General features: G+C 43.0%; 1 protein-coding gene across 5 annotated transcripts in view; it reads right to left on the bottom strand.

The window, feature by feature from the left end:
• Positions 1 to 21783, bottom strand: part of ATP11A (ATPase phospholipid transporting 11A) — a 241958-nt gene that overhangs the window by 54005 nt on the left and 166170 nt on the right. For all 5 annotated transcript variants that reach the window (XM_075336655.1, XM_075336659.1, XM_075336656.1 and 2 more), the window contains 6 exons: positions 17592 to 17789; positions 13358 to 13531; positions 10362 to 10525; positions 8223 to 8294; positions 5697 to 5770; positions 938 to 1041 (listed from right to left, as the gene is read on the bottom strand). In XM_075336655.1, coding sequence (XP_075192770.1) covers positions 938 to 1041; positions 5697 to 5770; positions 8223 to 8294; positions 10362 to 10525; positions 13358 to 13531; positions 17592 to 17789 — 786 coding nt within the window. The remainder of the gene's footprint in view (positions 1 to 937; positions 1042 to 5696; positions 5771 to 8222; positions 8295 to 10361; positions 10526 to 13357; positions 13532 to 17591; positions 17790 to 21783) is intronic.

The raw sequence follows: 21783 nt of genomic DNA on the forward strand, positions 1-21783 counted from the left end.
TTAAACAATTTTGTACGTTTATGGTCACTGTCTTGCAAATCACTAAGATCCCTTTGCAATTGCTGACCTATGATGTCCTCGAGGGGAGACAAGTCCAGAGAAGCGGCAGGCGATGGTAGCACATTTAGGCCACAAAAGGCTGCTCAAAGTAGCACGAAGAACATGCAGCCGGACATTGTCGTGTTGAACAATTGCTCCTGAGACACCTCAGAGAAATGCGTGTAACACTCTTTCCATGACCAAATCGAAGAAACGTCAAACTGTTAGTTTAGCTGGATTGAAGTATCTGACGAAGGCTCTTGTTCAGAGCCGAAAAACGATGTGATCTGTCACTTTGTGAACTTTAATAATGGTAATGTTGATTGCTAAATAAGCACTTTATACTTTTACTGGGCAGTGCCCCGCCACCTTGTAGTTTCCTACATCTTTTATTAACCCACTCAATTTCTGAGCGTGTTCTCTCCTGGTGCCGTCTTCCACCAAAGTGAACTACACCTACCACCATTCTCTGCATTCCACTTTGCCTCCAAAATTACACCTTTATAAATTGAGATAAGTGGAAGAGAAAGCAGTAGATTCACTATTGCAAGAATGGAAACTGCATATGAGTCCAGGAGGACATTATGCTTAGAATTCCAAATATTAGTGTTCCTGTCAAATTCTATACATTTGACGCCCCAATCAATCATTTAAAGTGACAGCGCAGGTCATTAGTCCATTTGGTAGCCATTGTCACCCCATATTCTGCTATATGGAGTACGATAACTATCCTCATGGCTGCGGTGGCTAGAAAAAACAATGTCCCCAAATTTGGGTAACCCCATAGATAGATGAAAGGGATATATATATATATAAAATAGTATTATTGTGATATTTAATGTATTTCTTCACATAAACAACAAGCCACAAATAGACACAGGCATCAAACATAATTTACCACCGCATTGCGTTCAACTCTGGCTCGGATTTGATCGACTTTGCCTTCTCTGCATCTGGGAAATATGGAAGAATCTGCCCCTTTGCAAAATAAGAAAATGTCACCTGTAAGCAAGAGAGAGAAAGTGAGTAATTCCGCTATCTGAATACACAGTAGGTGAGTAATGCTTAGTGGCATGTACAAAATGTATACAAAAAAATGTTCTGCTTTCACACCTCACTGCCTATCCCCTGAGAGTCAGTACATGACGATTTGCTCCAAGGTCAGACTCATTATATGAGTGTAATGACACACCCATACTTTATACAAAGAATGACGAGACATCGGCAAAGCAAATTCTTTTTAGATTCCGGAAAAACAAAACATAAATAGCAACATGTCAGTGAAAATCAAACAAAAAGCAGATATTTAATTAACTGTATGTATAGTATGAATTCAATATGTATAAAATATTTAAAGTTGCAGTACAGTAACATAAGAATATAACCAACAAGTCCTTTTAACCTCCCGGAATACGGTTACTTACAGGCATAACATGTTATCCAAGTACTGCTGACTTGAGTTATTGTCAATTACATGCTTAGAAGATATATGATCACCACTGATCACGGACGCATCCTCATGTGGTTAGATGCCATGTGATCAGCTGCATGAAAGTCTATGGAGACTGCCAGGGAAGGGCAGGTTAAAGAGCATGAACACTCTTTTATAGAGTGGGTCTATATGTATTGAATGTATACAGCGGGTGAAATAAGTATTGAACACATCACCGATTTAAATTAATTTTTCACCAGATGCCGGTAACAACCCATCCAATCTACACAGGCAAAGAAATCAAACCATTGATGTCCATAAATTTAGTGATGGGTAATAATTAAAAATGACACAGGGAAAGTGTTTATCACATGAAGAAAGAGGTGCAAAAAGTCATGGAAAGTCATGGCACCAGCTGAAATCTATCAAATGCAACCTCCTGCTCTGTGGCCTCCCTTGTAACAGTCTCGCACCCCTACTATCTATTCTAAACTATGCTGCCCGACTAATCCACCTGTCCCCCCGCTACTCCCCGACCTCTTCTCTCTGCCAATTCCTTCACTGGCTTCCCATTGCCCAACGACTCCAGTTCAAAACCCTAACCATGTCCTACAAAGCCATCCGCAACCTGTCTCTTCCCTACATCTGTGACCTAGTCTCCCGGTACTTACCTGCACATAAACTTCGATCCTCAAAAGATCTCCTTCTCTACTCCCCTCTCATCTCCTCTTCCCACCATCGCATCCATGATATCTTGCGTGCCAACCCATTACGCTGGAATGCCCTGCCCTAACATATCAGACTCTCGCCTACCTTGACAAGCTTCAAAAGCAAACTGAAGACTCATCTCTTCCGACAAGCCTACAACCTGCCGTAACCCTCTGTCTGATACAGCGCTGCATGACCAACTCTACCCTCACCTACTGTATCCTCACCCATCCCTTGTAGACTGTGAGCCCTCGCGGGCGGGAACCTCTCTCCTCCTGTACCTGTCTGTGCCTTGTATTGTTTATGATTATTGTACTTGTCCCTATTATGTATGCCCCTTTCACATGTAAAGCGCAATGGAATAAATGGCGCTATAATAATAAATAATAATAATAATAATAATTAGAAAGCAATACAGACACATTGAAAAATATCAGCTGCTTCAACTAATTGACTATAAAAAGGTGTCTCATTACCAAGGTGCCAGATAAGAAACATCTCATGATGGGTAAAACCAGTGAGCTGTCTCAAGAGCTTCGCAACTTTATTGTTGCAAAACATACTAATGGCATTGGTTACAGAAAAATTTCTAAACTATTGAAGGCTCCAGTGAGGTACTGTTGGGTACAAAATTCGAAATTGGAAAGAACATTATTTCATCATAAAGTGGCCACGAACAGGTGCTCCTGACTCACCCACCCCAGGGCTATGGGACACCCAGTGCCGGGCCGGACTAGTCCGGGGGTCGTCAGTGGTGGCGGGGCCCGACTCCGTGACCCTGGCGGGAGTCAATTAAGATGGTTTCAGTGAGGGTGATGATTAAAGTTTATATTCGTAACGCCACCTGTGGTTTGCGGCTATTAAGCCGCCGCTGCTGTATGGGGCCTCCGGGGCTGGTGGAATGGCAGCTTGGATGGTCCTGCTCCCCACAGGTGGAGCGGTGCCCCCGGGCAACAGTTGGTGCTTTTAAGAGTCTATGCAGTGATGCAAGTCTATGCAATGATGGAATAACAGAGGCAACACCAAGGGTGCAGTTTCAAGTTGTTTACTCACAACTCCTGGTTTATGGCGCGCTGTGCCTTTGGACGGCTGGAACCCCCTGTCAGGGACCTCCGCTGCTCCCGGGTAGCTCTAGGAATAAAAGCCGTTGCACCCTTCTATTGTGTTCCTCTCTTCAGCTGACTTCTAAGCCTTGCCTTTCCTGGATGAACCTGGCTTGGCCTCCATTACAGCCTCCGGATAAGGGGCTAGCCTAGCTGGAACTTCACCCTCTCCCCAGAGGTTCTGCAGTGGGCTGTGGCCCTGGGCGCTTGCAGCCACCCTGGACCTCGGTTTTTTACTTTTGGAATTGACTTCTCTTCCTCCAGTTTCTAGGGACCGTCCCCTGTGTGCAGCTTGGTCCCTCCACCGAATGACTTTGTGGAACAGGCCACCAGCTTGGAAGCTTTGCAGTGGCCCTGGAATCCCTTCTGTTGTTCTGCTGTGGTGTCACCTGGGGCTAGCCGGGCCCCAGGGTCTTCACCAGGAACTCAGCTCTCTTCAGACTTTTCTTGAGGTAACTACCTCCTTCTCCTTCTCCTCACAGTCTTCACTCTCTCACTCCCTGAGGTAAACTGAAACTAACTGATTGCTGCTTCTACTCTAACACTAGCTGTTGGCTCCTCCCACCTCCCTGTTGCTAAGCTCCCACCCTATGGGAGCAGGGATGGGTCTTACGGCCCCCCAGCATGCAGCCTGGGGGGGTTGCTGCCACTGTCCCTGGTCCCTGTGTGTGCCTAGCAATGGGTGTAGTGCAAGTTTGCCTGTGGACCGGCGTTTACTCCTTTCCTTACCCAAGATGGGACATCACACCGCTGGCTGGGGTGCAATGTTCCTGTGGCGACGGAAGCCTCAGGGGCGCCACACTCCCACAAGATTTCAGACAGTGGAGTGAAAATAATTAGAAGAGTTGTCCAGGAGCCAAGGATCTCCTCTCGAGAGCTACAGAAAGACCTGGAATCTTGACTTGAGTAAGTAGTGCACTCAACCTGAATGGTCTATATGCACGCTCACCACGCAAGACTTCATTGCTGAACAATAAAACATGTTCAAGCAAGATTAAAGCTTGGTCAATAACCTTTAGATAAACCTGTGTAATACTGTGAGAATATAGTCTGGTTAAATAAAGCAAAAATTTAACTCTTTGGATGCCATAATACACACCATATTTGAAGGCCAAAAGGCACTGCATATCACCCCAAAACCACAATATCAACAGTGAAGTTTGAAACTGGGAACATCATGGTGTGGGGTTTTTTTTTTCAGCATATGGCACTGGCAAACTTCATATAACTGAAAGAAGGACAAATAGAAATATACTGTGAAATTCTTGATAAAAATCTGCTGCCACTTACCAGGTGATGAAGATGAAATGAGGCTGGACAATTCAGCAAGAAAATAATCCCAAACACACAGCTAAGGAAATTGGTTTCAATTAAAAAAATAAAGCTCCTAGAATGGCCGAGCTAATCACGTGACTTGAATCCAAAAGAAAATCTATGGAAGGAACTAAAGCTCAGAGTCATAGAAGGACCCCACGGAACCTTCAGAATTTTAAGAGTGTTTGGGTGGAAAGCACACCTGTGCAATGCTTCAGACTAGTTTCTCCATACAGGAAGCGTCTTAAGGCTGCCATCACCAACAAATTAATTCAATTTCAGTAAGCGTGTTCAATACTTTTTCCTTGTATCATTTCTCTTTATTACACATCACTAAATTTATAGACATCTATGATTTGATTTCTTCGCCTTTGTGAATTGGATTGTTACCAACATCTGATGAGAAATTCATGTCAATGGCACCTTTAGAAACATGTCAACTTAGAAAACGGTTGACGTGGTCAATACTTATTTCACCTGCTGTATATGTGTATTATGTATATAGACTAAGGTTCAGTCTATTATAGGGAAAAATGTGACTTCTAGTATTATTAAAAATGTAATAGTTCAGGAATACACTAGACTGATAAAATCTTATCACTACGTTGCTTTTAAGAAGAGAGTGGGCACTTATATACATATAGTAAGTGGGCTCACAGCTTCTGCCATGTGTTTGCTGGCATGATGAAAAGTAAACTATATATAGCTATGAATGTGTACATGCAATTTTAAACTCTCATTAATTTGCATTTTAGACAAGAAGATTTGATCATCCACCAAAATAATTACAGCTATATGGCTTTTTAAAAGAGTTCGGTTTAGAGCTATGGTTAACCACAACCACCAGTTTACACAAATAGGAAGACCTAATGGATATGTTGGTCTGTATAGTCCATTAGTCATTGTGTTGCAATAGGAAGAAATGACTAATACATCCTATGAGCCTACATTCTACAATGATGTCACCCGACACACCATTCAGCCTAAAGGGCCAGCAATGCTCAGTGATGTGAGCCTCCATACATTGCTATATATAGTGCAATATGGTTATGCATGTTAACAATGCAGGAAGTGATAACCATAAAAGATTGTAACTCTACCTGAAACTGATTTCACGATGACACTCATACGTCTTCTTACAGAATCAAATGTTAAAACTTGTAGTAATTCAAACCTGTGAAAAGAAGAACCAAAATGATCTCAAATGGTCAATTATGGGATCCCAAAAAATGGAATCTAAAATGCTTTAGATCTACAAAGTATATACAGGATTTCCTGAGAAATAAATACTTATGTGAAATAAATCTTAATTGATATCCTACAGTTTTACAGAAGTGTAGCATTCATGCCAAAGCGACTCAAAGCAAGAATTTAGTGGCCCCTAACCTGTGGCCCATTATCACTTTGTGAGTCCTTTCCACTTGTCCTGTGAAGACCATCTTAGGGTACTTTCACACATCAGTTTTTTTCCATCAGGCACAATCAGAAAAAAAAACGGATAAAACGGATCCGGCGACACATCTGTTTTATCCCCATTGATTTGTATTAGCGCCGGATAGTGCGTGATGGCCTTGCGTTGCATCCGACTTTTGCCGGATCCGTTGTAATTGGCTAATGATGCGGCCGGATGAAATGTCTCTTGCGCTGGATCTGGTGCGATACGGCGTGATTTACAATAGAAGCCTATGGACGCCGGATCCGGCGTAATGCGGCAAAAAACGGATGCGGCCGCCGGATCCGTTTTTTTTTTAAAGTAAGCATGCTCCAATTTGTTGAAAAAAAAAATGGATCCAGGAAAGAAACGGCCGAAACAGATGCAAAAACGTATGCGCCGAATCGTTTTTTGACGGATCCGGTATACCGGATTCGTAAAAAAAAAAAAAGGATCAGGCGCATCCGTATTTGCATATTCTGCGCCGGATCCGTTGCATCAGGCACACGCCAGATTGTTCCTGATGCCAAAAAACTGATGTGTGAAAGTAGCCTTACCCTCCAAGCACATTTATTATATTCTAAGATAATACTGATGAAATTATAGTTTGTCCTTTGACCTTTTAGAATTTTCAGCAAAATGTAGAAATAAAACTAGAATAAGTTTTACATTGCTATAATAGATTTATTTTTCCTATTTTTTTTTATTTATTTATTTTTTGGCATTTTTCTTTGCTAAATTTTGCTTCCCAATAGAATTTGCCACCTTGGAGTAATTGCTCCATTGACACTCCCATGCTACACCACTGGCAAAATGTAAATGGAAACAGTTTTGAGGTTCAGATGACTATTTAAAACGTGTCCCAGCGTGAATAAAAACCATTGTGGAACTCAATACACCAAGAAAAGTCTGAGAATTAGGCCATGGCTTGCTAAATTAATTTTAATGAATCAGGGTGTTGGACTCTGTTTACATTTGTGCCATGGTTTCTATCTATAAATTGAAATCCAGTAGAGTGTGTGGTGGACGACAACGGTGCACAACAGACCTCATTAAATTGCCAACATCTGTTCAACCTTGGTGTCCATTGTTTTGGACTTCCAGAATCTGCAATAAATGGAGACTTCTCCTAAGATGCCAAAGGATACAAATATCATGGATTTGCTGCTCATTTGTTGTGCTGAAAAATATTTATTTTACTAACTTACATAGAGCCACTAATATCACAGAACTTTACAGACGTGATCACCACTGCCACATTGGGGCTCACAATCTAAATTCTCTATCAGTATTGTCTTTGGAGCGTGGAAGAAAACCGGAGGAAACCCATTTAATCAGGGAATATAAACACTTTGCAGATGTTGTCCTTGGGGGACTTGAACCCAGGATCCCAGCGAGGCAAGGCCCCAATGCTAACCACTGAGCCACCATTGCCAGTAATCATTGCGTTAAGATGTGGCATGAAACCAAAATGTCCAAGCGATAGACCACGTGAAATTTTCTACACATACTCCACCCATTCTCTTTCACTATTCTATAGGCATTAATGCAGTAAACGATGACCGTAGACCGTGAACGATACTTAGACATTACCAAAAATAGTGGTGGAGAGATCAAAGGCCACATCTATGCCCTTGGCATATTGATCTGGAAATAAATATATGAAGAATACTGTACCTTTAACACTTAAGACTTCAGAAGTTTGTGGTCAGGAGTCCTTGACAGGTCATGGGTCAAACGCCCATTTTGAAACTATACTGGAAGTTTCCATTTCAGATTATTCTTCAGATTTATATACTCCTATAACTTTTTAATGTTTTCTATTATAAAGCATTTATGTATTTCCATCCGCAGCAGAAGCCTGGTCAGCACAGGTCAATGAGCATCCGGCATGAGAACGTATTAATGTCTCTATAGTAAATGCCTCAGCAGCTTAACCTAGATTCATGATTTCTATTTCTGAGTTTCTGACACTTGCTGTATTATTCATGGATCTTGCTGGACATGAGCTATAAAGTTCCCATGGATCAGAGCTAAAGAAGTAGGGAACTGTAAAATTGGATGTCCAGCTATAGCCATTTTATATATATCTTCATTACATTTTTTTTTTATTTCCTACATGACTAAAGTTAATAATTTACTTGCAATGTCATAATATAAGTGACCAGAATATCTGCTGACTTGAGTACCATACCTTTCAATGTCATTTTCTCTATTGCAGATTTCCATGCAACTGTCCTTTAGTCTCAGAAATGTATAACCAAGTCTAAAAGAAGAAAGATGGGTCCCATGATTACATGACTTATTTCAGAACTTAATGAATTAACTCCAGGAGACTTGAGACGAACAACAAATATGCAAAACATCCAGGTTAAAAAAATAAAAATAAACGCTAACCTTAGCTTATTGCCCTTCCATGGTCTTGATATATCTCCATAGGGTTGAAAGTTGTTATATCAGGTCCATGGAGGAGGTTTATGGAAATATCCATGATGCCCACTTAGAATAGTTATTCTTCAGTATATAAACTGGAGAATGAATATAACATGTGTCTAGTCCACTTTGAATTGTGAATACAACTAGTAATCATGATGTATATCAAAGAATAGCCAAGATGGAAGAGCGGATATGTAAATATTACCACAGTAGAGTGATCCATGGATATTGTTGGGCAACGACGAATAGTTGAAATGCTAATGTTATACAGTATGTATATTATGTTCATAAAATAAATTTTATATAATAAAAAACAAATGATTACCTGTGATCAAGGTTTTAGATGTAATGGTGCATTCATTTTAAAGTGGCCTTCCATACCCCCCTTATAAAGGCTCACTTGCCTCAGCATATGTGTAGCAGGTACCTGATAATCATCTTTTTCTCTCTAGTGGTTTGGTAATCAGTATATTATAGTCATTCTCCTCTTACTCTAAAGGAAAAAACTTTACATGAGCTAACTTCTAGAGAAGCCTGTGTTAAATTTGTGTTAATACACAGCAGCCAATCATCTAAGGAGGCAGTGTGTTAGGGGGAGGGGAGAGAAGAAGCCTGAACCAATGATCAAACAGGAGGTGTGTCTTAGACTATCCCAGATTCACTATAGGTAATGTAGCTAAATTGTAGTCACAGAACACAACTCTGCTGCTAATAGAAATTAGTTAAAAAGTATATGAAAAAAAACCAAATATCAGGTAAGTAGGCAATGGACCTAATGTTTTTGACAGGACTTACAGATTTGGTATGGTCATTTCTTTTTTACCTAAATAATACTTCCAGACAAATAGTGTTAGTAGAATAAGTACAGATGTAGCCTAGTTTACCTTAGTACTGGGAGATCATGGCACAAATTTGCAACTCGACAACTAACTTGATATTAGTCAATGGCTTGTTCAATGTTAAGTTAATCCTCTTAAATGAGATAACCTCCTGTGACAAGTTATCAAGATGATGCAATATTTGACAAGTAAGGGGTAGTTCACACTCAGCGAGATCGCTACTGAGATCGCTGCTGAGTCACGTTTTTTGTGACCTCATTAGCGATCTCGCTGTGTGTGACACTGAGCAGCGATCTGGCCCCTGCTGTGAGATCGCTGCTCGTTACACACAGTGCTGGTTCGTTTTTTTATTGTTGCTCTCCCGCTGATAAGCACACAACGCTGTGTGTGACAGCGAGAGAGTAACAATCCTGAATGTGCAGTGAGCAGCAGCCGGCATCTGACAGCCTGCGGTAAGCTGTAACCAAGGTCAACATCGGGTAACCAAGGTGGTTACCCGATATTTACCTTCGTTACCAGCCTCCGCAGCTCTCACGCTGCCAGTGCCGGCTCCTGCTCCCTGCACACGCTAAGCTAAGCGGTGTGTGCTGGTAACTAAGGTAAACATCGGGTAACCATACCCGATGTTTACCTTAGTTACCAGTGTCCGCAGCTTCCAAACACCGGCTCCGTGCAAGCGCAGCGTTGCTTGCACGTCACTGCTGGCTGGGGGCTGGTCACTGGTCGCTGGTGAGATCTGCCTGTTTGACAGGTCACCAGCGACCATGTAGTGACGCAGCAGCGATCCTGACCAGGTCAGATCGCTGGTGGGATCGCTGCTGCGTCGCTAAAGTGTGACGGTATCCTTAAACTTGGCTACATGTGTTTGCATTTCTCCACAGTAACAATGTTAAATGTGTAAAAGTGTTATTGTCGACTATAATGAGACCTTTCAAAGTAATAAAGGGGTTACAGGACTGCATTCCCTATGAGAGGAAAGCTAAACTACACTTGTACTAAACTTGTATTTTGTAACATATGAAAGAAAATTGGTTTTCGTGAAACAAAAAACCTCTTACCGTTGAATACCTTCCACTAGAGCTACTTCATCGGGAGAGGAAGAAATGTAGACACTAGATTTGCCAGACTGGCTAGATTTTCTTTCTCCGTCAGCGTGATCCTCATCTTTGACCTGCACAGTGTGGCACAGGCACAGTGCACGAAAGAAGAGCTCTTCTCTCTCCTGGGATGTAAAGAATGAGAACACTATGTCATGTCGGCTCTCCTGTAGGCTCAGTTTCAGCATGGTGTCACCAGAAATAAGCACTATTTCATTGTGTTGCATGGTATTTAGTTCTTTTTCTACGTTTAAAGTAAAGTCATATCTATGATTATCATATTTGGGTATACATGTGATTTAATTTAATTTTTTTTTTACTTTTACTTTTTTTATTTAGGAAAATATTTTTGCTGAATTTTTAATAATTAAACATAACCAAAAGGGCAGAAAAAACATGCAAAGCTCTAGGAAAGATAATGAAATAAGACAACCATCAATTTAGATTTCTGGAACTCAACTACATGGCTGTATTATAAGCCTTGTGTTGTACAAAGCCATAATTGTGCACCCACATAGGTGTACTGATCCCAATTGTAAATCCAACTTTTGAGGGCAAAATGAAGAGTAGAGATGGGTGAATCTGAAAAATAAAGTTTGGTGTTTGTACAGAATATGGACTTTGCTAAAGTAATTTAGAGTTCGGGGGCTTTACGTATGCTGACCACTCGTGTAACCATCACTGCGTTTGCGTATGTTCGGTGCTCAGCCCAGTGCGAGACGCTTGCAGTGTTTGAACAGCTCGGAATGGGGGGTAAAATCAATGTTATTGGATGTAGTGTGTACAAAAAAAAAAAAAAGAAGAAATACCTCTCCCTCCACTGGAAGTATTAGGTTTATGGCTGGCTGCATGTGGGGGGCGGGGGGGAGACCCGAACTGCCCAATCAGTGACTTCCATTGGCGTTCAGGTCAAGTCCAGGTCCAAAAATGAACTTTATCCAGCCGAACCAGCAGAACCGAATTCCATGGGTCTACTCATCCCTAATGAAGCGCATAGAACTACACCCATGTGAGTAGATGGACTACAGAACTGGCCATACACATTATATTGGCTGTCAGTTGGGCAATGCTTCAGCCGAAAAATCAACGCAGCCGACTCTCAAACAAGAAAGCTAGGAGAACAATGTGATTGGCTGTCCACAATGGCACATGCACGATCGATATCTTCCTCGACTGCACACTCATACATATCAGGGCCATGTACACAAGTTGAATATTTGGTGAGTTTTTTACCTCAGTATTTGTATTTGTAAGCCAAGGCCAGGCACAGGTAAAAAACTCAGAAGCGGTGCCCGTGTTTCTATTATACTTTTGCTCTGATTGTTCCACTCCTAGTTCTGGCTACAAATATTGCAGAAAACACTCACCAATAACTCAATGTGTGCCCGTGGCCTTAGACTGTGACCCAACTCATCAGTATTGAAGGATTTGGTTGACATTAGTCTAATGTTTATGGGAACCATTATTGTACCTTAATGTCTCACCAAATTTCAGTAGAGGTACTTCACTACTATGGTACCTTTTGAGAAAAGCCTCTACCTCTACTGAACATTTAGTTCCTATGGGTTTCTTACAAACATACATTAAATATGGATAAGAAGTAAAGACAAGATCTACACAGCCTAAAGAATTAGCTTGACTGACAATATTTCCACTATGGGACAATATCTTTATCACTGCATTTCTGCAGCAAAATGGTTGGTCAAATTTAGCATCTTCAAACCCATACTTTATAGATAAAGAGACAATTGTAGATAAATAGTATGTACAGTATATATGTGGCGCCCTGGCCTAGACAGGTCATCACAGATAACATCCAAACACCCCCCACCCCCACTAGACAGGGATACCAGCCAAACACAAAATCCTTGTTGCCTCCCTCCAGTGACTGATGTCCACACCAGGTGGGGCAGAGCTAAGCGGTTGGCTCCACCCACCGAGGAGTTCACAGGCCTGGAGGCTGGAAAAGTGTCAGAACAGTGTAGGAGTTTGAAGAGTGAGGAGTGAGCACTTGGGTGTCTGGGTTTGTGGCCCAGGCACTAACAGCAAGGTTGGCAGACGGTGGTGGCCGTCTGCAGGAGTGGTAGAGCAACGCGGAACCGTAGGACCGGGGACGGGCGACGGCCCACCGGTACCGACCGGGGAGCGAAGTGAAGCCAGCACACACAGGCAGGGCCATCGGACCCCGACCAGGCTTGGAGCCGCCGACAATAGTCAGATCCGAATGTGACTGGAACCCCAGGGGTTTCACAACAGCAAAAGTCCCGACTTAAGGCAACAGCCCACACTGTGAGGATATACAGCTACCGCCTAAGGCTAGGGACCCAAGGGCCAGCGTCTGCGGGCAAACGGGCTCCTCCGGTACTCATACACCGGGGAGTGGACTACCATTGGGAATCCATAGTAGTCAGAAAGAGAACATTAAGGTGCAGGGAAAGACAGCCGCCATCACCTGTCCGGGGAGAAAACTGCATCCGGCTGCGGGACCCGTCCATCCAGCCGTTTGGTTTACCGAGGACTTTGTACCTTTCTTGCTGAGTGAGTACACCCGTGCCATCCGGCACTGCGCCGCGCTGTCCCTGCAACCCTGCACCTCACTGACCCTGCCTCCCAGTCACTACATCACCGGGCCCCGGGACCACCGACCCCTACCCACGGAGGGGGAAAACAACATCCCAGCTGCTCCTTACCATTGCTCCCGGGATCCCCGTCATCAGCAGCGGTAGTGCCTATCTTCACTACGACCCGTGGGTGGCGTCACGGACTAAATCCCCCAAACCAACCACCCCTTTCACTCACGGGCGAGGAGCGCCGCTCGAGTCCCCGATTCCGGCCCACCACTTGAGCCACCGAGCAGCAGCCGCAGCAGCGCCGGACCCGAGCGTTAGCGAGAGCGCAGCAGCGACGGCGTCCTCCCCGCCCGCGACATATGTAATAAGTACAAAACATGGTATTACTTTTCCTCCAGATCCCGGTGATGAGTCAATCATGTCGATGCCCATGCAGTCAGGAAGGATCTGGCCATTGCAGATGACATGTGGTATGTACACATGGCCTTCAATGCAGCATTCAATAAACTCCATGTTGTTCTCCGTCAGCGTTCCAGTCTTGTCTGTAAATATATATTCAACCTACACTTCCATACACGGAGAAAAAGAATAATTAAAAACTCAAAAATAATCACCTGGCAATAATATAACATGAAGTCCAGCTAAATTCCAAAATGATAGTCGTTACCACTATTGCCTGTTGTAACAAGCATCCACGATACATATTGTCATACAAATAAATGTGATAGATAATTGCTCCCTTAAAATCGGTCCAGACACCATTGTTCAGAGACAAATTGCCGTCTGCAACTGTATTGTCTGAATATAAAGCCCTACTATTAAGAACAGCAAAAAGATTAGTACGAGTGAGTTTATTAGAAAGGTTCCAAAAAGAAGGTGCTAATTACACCCACACAGCGTCTCCTCCTCAATAGCAACATCCCTGTGTATTTATAAACAGTGCACACAGTCAGACGTAAATACCAGCTGCTGCCAACCACGTGGCTGTGCATACACGCTGCAGAGCAGCTGGAGAATCACTAGCAGCAAAATGGTCAGTGTCTGCCGCAACTGCAGAAGACAACCACCGTGCAGTATAGCCATGTCGTACTGAGTTTAATAACGTTGCAGTGCAAGTACAGCAAATGGTTTTAAAGAGAATTTATCAGCTGGTTTTTGCTACCTCCTCTGACAGCAGAATGATGTAGGCAAGGAGATTCTGAATCCAACGATGTGTCACTTAGATTACTAGGTGCAGTTGTTCTGATACAATCTGAATTATTAGATTTAGCCATGTAGCAGAGCTGAGAGAGCTTTTCGGCTCACATCAGGTTCTCAATAGAGATTATAGATTGGGAGTGAGGTGTCAGAGGAGGGTGTATGCCACAGGACATTGTAGTGCAAACAATGAGAAGTCCTGCTACTTAAATAAACATAGCAAATAAACAATTTATCTGGACCATGACAAGAAAGGCATCCCCGAATTCTCTGTATTAACCCTTGCTGCATGCTGTCTTCAGGTATAATATAATAAATATAAATAAATATATATATATATATATATATATATATATACACACACGCACATACATACACACACACACACACACACACACACACATATATTGCTATATAAATAGCAAAAGCCTGCTGACAGATTCCCTTTTACTGGTGCAATAGGACCGCCACATTCCTTATTCCTTCTGAGGATGTTACAAAGAATCAGGGGATATTAATTATATGTGGAGGAAAGATAATTCTGGAGCTAAATAAAAAAGGATTCTTTACAGTTAGACTGTGGAATGACCTAACACAAGCGTTAGTAGTGGCAGATACTATACGGACCTGTGCACACGTTGCAGATGTGTCCTTTTTTTCTGTGCAGATTTGTTACAAAACCTGAAGGGTTCCCCGATGCCAAAAAAAGTGAATGAGAATCCTGAAGTTTCATCTACTTATTGACATTGGGCATTTTCTCCTTGCAGATTTGGTGCAGATTTAAATCTGCAGCATGTCAATTCTTTCAGCATTTTTTTTGCAGATTTCACTCACACTAATGAGTGGGAAATATCTACACTAAAAACGCATGAGGGGAAAAAAAAAACGGCAAAAATTCCTTTTTTTGCCCCTGCGTTTTTCCTGCCAAGAGTTGAAAAAAAAAAAAAGGTGCAGAAACTTCCAGACTCTGATCCACAATATCGGTTAAGGGTACCTTCACACTTTAGCGATGCAGCAGCGATCCGACCAGCGATCTGACCTGGTCAAGATCGCTGCTGCATCGCTACATGGTCGCTGGTGAGCTGTCAAACAGGCAGATCTCACCAGCGACCAGTGACCAGCCCCCAGCCAGCAGCGACGTGCAAGCGACGCTGCGCTTGCACGGAGCCGGCGTCTGGAAGCTGCGGACACTGGTAACTAAGGTAAACATCGGGTATGGTTACCCGATGTTTACCTTAGTTACCAGCGCACACCGCTTAGCTTAGCGCTGGCTCCTTGCTCTCCTAGCTACAGTACACATCGGGTTAATTAACCCGATGTGTACAGCAGCTACATGTGCAGAGAGCCGGAGCCAGCAGCACAGGCAGCGTGAGAGCTGCGGAGGCTGGTAACTAAGGTAAATATCGGGTAACCACCTTGGTTACCCGATGTTTATCTTGGTTACAGCTTACCGCAGCTGCCAGACGCCGGCACCTGCTCCCTGCTCGCTTCATTTGTCGCTCTCTCGCTGTCACACACAGCGATCTGTGTGTCACAGTGGGAGAGCGCCTTTGAAGAAAACGAACCAGGGCTGCGTGTAACGAGCAGCGATCTCGCAGCAGGGGCCAGATCGCTGCTCAGTGTCACACACAGCGAGATCGCTAATGAGGTCACTGCTGCATCACAAAAAGCGTGACTCAGCAGCGATCTCGGCAGCGAGCTCGCTGTGTGTGAAGCACCCCTTAGAACAGGACATGTCCGAAGTCTAATGGACTGGAGACACTGATCTGTTTTTGAAGCTGATGTATGGATCAATGAAACGCTATGTGTCCGTGTGCTGCATGAGAAGAAATAAGAACGATCGTACTATGGATGAGTGACTGCAGTGTAAGGGCGATTCTACACACTGTGTCTGCAACACTGCTTATCATGATGCCCAATAGGATCAAAATATTGTTAGTACTAGGCATCATGGTGGCAGAGTTTCGAATGTATGCCGACCATGTGTAGTATCGCCCTATATTTAATATTTTCTGACTAATGAAGAAAGTTGTTTTTTTAATTTAGAAAAACTAAAATGAATTGTTTAATCTCTAAAACTGGAACATTAATTGTGAAGAAGCAAATAATATAAAGAGATTCTGAAGCAGGCACAAAAAAAAATAATAAAAATGAAAAAGGCATAATAATAAAAAAATCCTGACTGATGTATGAAAAGTGGTGGGAGCAACGTGAAGTACAAGTTTCATCAAGCTCAGTGCGGAGATAAATTCTCCACTAGAAGCAATACCTTTGTGAGAGAATACTTGCTCATGTACTAGTGAAACATGTCACAATTGCATAGAATATAACTGAAAATCCTCTACATAAAATCAGTCTTAAAGGGAACCTGTCAGGTGCAATATGCAGCCAGAACCACAAGCATGCCTAACCGTCTCTGTATACACTAGCATAGCTAAAGAAATCTTTTTAAAAAAAGTACTTCTAAATCTCTTTTATCGTATTCCAATAAGTCCAGTGACTAGTCGCAAGGGCATGATTTCCCTTTAGCATATTAGTATGCCCCTGTGGGCAAGCTAATAAGCTAATGAATGCACAGTGTCAGAGTATGGTCGCACTCAACTCTCTGCTGCCATCACGTCCAACTCTTGGTTTTGGCTCATTGCACATGATCCCGGACTTTTGGTCATGCGCTACACTACCACCTGGCTTCATAGTGTGCATGACCACCTGGCGTACGAGTCCAGGCTTCAAACCCATGTAGTGCGCATGACTGATAGTCTGGGATCATGCGCACTGAGCCGAAATCCAGGAGTCAGACGCGATGGCAGCAGAGAGCTGAGTCCGACCATACTCTGACACTGCGCATTCATTAGCATGTTAGTATGCTCACAGGGGTGTACTAACATGCTAAGGCCTAGCACACACACATCGCTGTAGACGCGAGAGCTGTGCGATTCTCGCATCAGCCGGCAACGGAGGAGATAGGGAGATAAATTCCTCCCTCTCCTCCGCAGCACCGGCCCTCCCCTCCTGCAACTGTGGTCTGATTGGACCACAGTCGCATGACACTCGGGTCCCGCTGTGCTGCGAGTGTGAGTCGAGTGTCATGTGAGGACTCGCACAAATCCCTGTGTGGCCTCAGCCTAAGGGGCCAGCTAGCCAGGAGAAATCATGCCTTTGCGACTAGTCCCTGGCCTCATTAACATATCATAAAGAATCTTTAGAAATACTTTTTCTAAAGATCCCTTTATGTATGCTACTATAAGCTGGGACAGTTAGGCAGAGATTAGCAATATGTACCCAGAACTGCTTGTGCTTCTGGGTGGATATTGCACCCGACAGGTTCCCTTTAAGCACATAACAGCAGATGACTCATGGATCTCTAATGGAACAACCCATAGAAATATCAGTTATTCAGTCTCAAACAATCCAGAAACTTCACCTGTCCAAGTTCTTCATTCAGATCTGATGTGTTCACAAGAGGTCCTTCTCCTGTAGACTCATCAAACATCTCCTCATCCCAGGTGAGGAAATAAGAACCCAGGAACTTCTGCATTTCCACCGTGACGTACATCGAGACAGGGATGATGTAGTTGAAAAGGACCATGAAAGCCAGAAAATCTGTGAGACCCCTAATAAACTGAAATGGTACAAAACAGACAAAACATGTCTTACAACTCAACAAATGAATACTGGGGGGGGGGGGATAAACATTGGGAAAAGGTTATAGAGAGTAATGAAAAAAATGTTTCAATTACACATTGAATTTCAACTATAAGGGCATTCGTTATAAATAAATGCATACTTAGCCAAGGTCAACGGGCACATTGATGGGAAAGTTGGCAGAAGAGTTCTGCAAGCCACAATCTAGTGATTGTGAGAAGATATCTCTTGGCAAATATTTTTTACTATTGTATGTTACTTCAATGGAGATTGAGGAGAAAAGCAGATATCTCTGGGGCTACATTTTTCTAATAGAAATAAAGTATTAGGCAGAAAAAAAATGTACAAAACAGCAGTCTAAGGAGGAAACAAATACGACAGAATGTAGAAACAACAGTATTGAAAGGAAAGCTGCTCCGGAGGAGAGCTAGAAGCCTCCACAAAGAGGACAGAGCAGAGCGAGCATACACAGCCTGGCAGAGGAAAAGTGGGGCAGCCGAGGAGAACTGTGCAAAGTGGCAGCCAGAAGAAAAATGGAGTGCTGAAGAAAGTAGGGAGTAAGAGATGAGGAATTCAGGTGTTAACCTTAGATACAATAAAGTACATTACTTCTTCTAATACTAGGATTCACATAATATTTCCCTGTGATATGAACACATCCTTTTATCTTTAAGCTGATGTACATTCACTTTAATCATTGTAAGCGTCATCTTGCAAATACCCCAACGTAACCATAGACAAGCATTTACCCAGAATATACAAGTATACCTTTATTTTAGACATATTGAAAAACTTTGTGGAATACACTAGTCAATGCAAAGAGATTGCAAAAAGAATGCATAAGACAAGCAATATGTTTTGTTTTGTTAATTTTTCCCTAAGAAGCAATGTGCACATGTTCCAAACTGTATATACTTGGTGGCACTCTTCAAATATATTCCACTCGCACACCTCCTCCTCCTCATCAAGTCTTTTGGCTAGGTGAGATATTTGCCTCTGCTATGAAGTTCAAACCATAGGCTGAAGACCTAACCAACTCCTAATGGCTCAAATGCCAAAACATTACTTAAATTGTCTCTTTACATAACACTGAGTCAACAAAAATGTACATTTCCTCATCATCTCCAGCCTGGTCTTTTGCAACATTTTTTTTTGTTGCCTCTCAACTTGCGCCCCTTCAATCCATCCTCTACTAACCAGCCCAGTTAAATTTGCTCTCGCCTCTTCCCTTTGTCAATTTCTTCACTGGCTTTATACTGAATTTACTGGGTAAAAGAAAGTATTAAAAGTGATAAACATGGCTGCCCACATAATTAGTCCACCATATCCAACTCTGTCCTAATGTCTGGCTTCCTCCCTACGCCTCATATCAGGTCCTCAAAAGATGTCTTTCTTAGCTCTCCTATTATTTGCCATCACAAATTGATTTTTCGTGTGAATTCCCCATGCTCTGAAACTTGCTACATCAGATTATCCTCAATTATTGAAGCCTTTAAGACCAGCTATCTTTTCAGAAAAGCCTACTACAGTACAGTTTCTTGAATAATTCTGCTGCCGCCTCATAAATATTTGGGCTTTTTTCAACCCCCTGACCTATTTCCTCCCCCATACCCCCTTCCTACTGTTTCTTAAACCCATAACTCCTTCTATTAGTCTTTTCTTCTCTACCTGATCCTCCTATATTCTTTTCTGCCATACCCCCTCCTACTACAGTTAGGTCCAGAAATATTTGGACAGTGACACAATTTTCGCGAGTTGGGCTCTGCATGCCACCACATTGGATTTGAAATGAAACCTCTACAACAGAATTCAAGTGCAGATTGTAACGTTTAATTGGAAGGTTTGAACAAAAATATCTGATAGAAATTGTAGGAATTGTACACATTTCTTTACAAACACTCCACATTTTAGGAGGTCAAAAGTAATTGGACAAATAAACCAAACCCAAACAAAATATTTTTATTTTCAATATTTTGTTGCGAATCCTTTGGAGGCAATCACTGCCTTAAGTCTGGAACCCATGGACATCACCAAACGCTGGGTTTCCTCCTTCTTAATGCTTTACCAGGCCTTTACAGCCGCATCCTTCAGGTCTTGCTTGTTTGTGGGTCTTTCCGTCTTAAGTCTGGATTTGAGCAAGTGAAATGCATGCTCAATTGGGTTAAGATCTGATGATTGACTTGGCCATTGCAGAATGTTCCACTTTTTTGCACTCATGAACTCCTGGGTAGCTTTGGCTGTATGCTTGGGGTCATTGTCCATCTGTACTATGAAGCGCCGACCGATCAACTTTGCGGCATTTGGCTGAATCTGGGCTGAAAGTATATCCCGGTACACTTCAGAATTCATCCGGCTACTCTTCTCTGCTGTTATGTCATCAATAAACACAAGTGACCCAGTGCCATTGAAAGCCATGCATGCCCATGCCATCACGTTGCCTCCACCATGTTTTACAGAGGATGTGGTGTGCCTTGGATCATGTGCCGTTCCCTTTCTTCTCCAAACTTTTTTCTTCCCATCATTCTGGTACAGGTTGATCTTTGTCTCATCTGTCCATAGAATACTTTTCCAGAACTGAGCTGGCTTCATGAGGTGTTTTTCCGCAAATTTAACTCTGGCCTGTCTATTTTTGGAATTGATGAATGGTTTGCATCTAGATGTGAACCCTTTGTATTTACTTTGATGGAGTCTTCTCTTTACTGTTGACTTAGAGACGGATACACCTACTTCACTGAGAGTGTTCTGGACTTCAGTTGATGTTGTGAACGCGTTCTTCTTCACCAAAGAAAGTATGCGGCGATCATCCACCACTGTTGTCATCCGTGGACGCCCAGGCCTTTTTGAGTTCCCAAGTTCACCAGTCAATTCCTTTTTTCTCAGAATGTACCCGACTGTTGATTTTGCTACTCCAAGCATGTCTGCTATCTCTCTGATGGATTTTTTCTTTTTTTTCAGCCTCAGGATGTTCTGCTTCACTTCAATTGAGAGTTCCTTAGACTGCATGTTGTCTGGTCACAGCAACAGCTTCCAAATGCAAAAACACACACCTCTAATCAACCCCAGACCTTTTAACTACTTCATTGATTACAGGTTAATGAGGGAGACGCCTTCAGAGTTAATTGCAGCCCTTAGAGTCCCTTGTCCAATTACTTTTGGTCCCTTGAAAAAGAGGAGGCTATGCATTACAGAGCTATGATTCCTAAACCCTTTCTCCGATTTGGATGTGAAAACTCTCATATTGCAGCTGGGAGTGTGCACTTTCAGCCCATATTAGGCTGGTTTCACACTACGTCTTTTTAACATCCGTTGAAAACGTTATTTTAGCGGAAATACGGATCCTGCTTTTACAGCAAATAACGTATGCAAACGCATCTGTTATTTTGCAGGATCCTGCACTGGATGTTTAGGGGCGGGCATTGGAGTCATGTGATCGGGAGTGAGGGGAACTAGACTGGGAGCCGGCTTCTGACAGCTGCAGACGCTCGTAACCAAGGTAAACATCGGCCTTGGATACCCGATATTTATCTTGGTTACGAGTGTCTGCAGCTGCTAGGAGCAGGGCTGCCTGCACACGTAACCAACGTAAACATCGGGTAACTAAGAGAAGTGGTTACGCGATATTTACCTTGGTTACGAGTGTCCGCAGCTCTCAGGTGGGAGAGAGAGGGAGGAGAGGAAGGGGGAAAGACAGAGATAGAGAGAGAGGGTGAGGGAGGAGGAGAGAGAGACAGATCACGCGAGACTGGTTCTGGGCATGCTCAGTACTTTCTGGGCATGCTCAGTACAAAAGCAGGATCCTGTCTATCAGCATGCCAGCGTTTACCTGCGTTTGCGTGCTGTTTAGTCAGGATCCAGCAATTTGCAGTATTTGGACGCAGCTCAAAAACGCTACAAGTAGCGTTTTTGAAACATGTTAAAAAACTGCAAGTCACTGGATCCTCACTATAACGCACGCAAACGCAGGTGAACGG

The sequence above is a fragment of the Anomaloglossus baeobatrachus genome, chromosome 2 (assembly GCF_048569485.1).
Source record: "Anomaloglossus baeobatrachus isolate aAnoBae1 chromosome 2, aAnoBae1.hap1, whole genome shotgun sequence".
NCBI classification, from domain to species: domain Eukaryota; kingdom Metazoa; phylum Chordata; class Amphibia; order Anura; family Aromobatidae; genus Anomaloglossus; species Anomaloglossus baeobatrachus.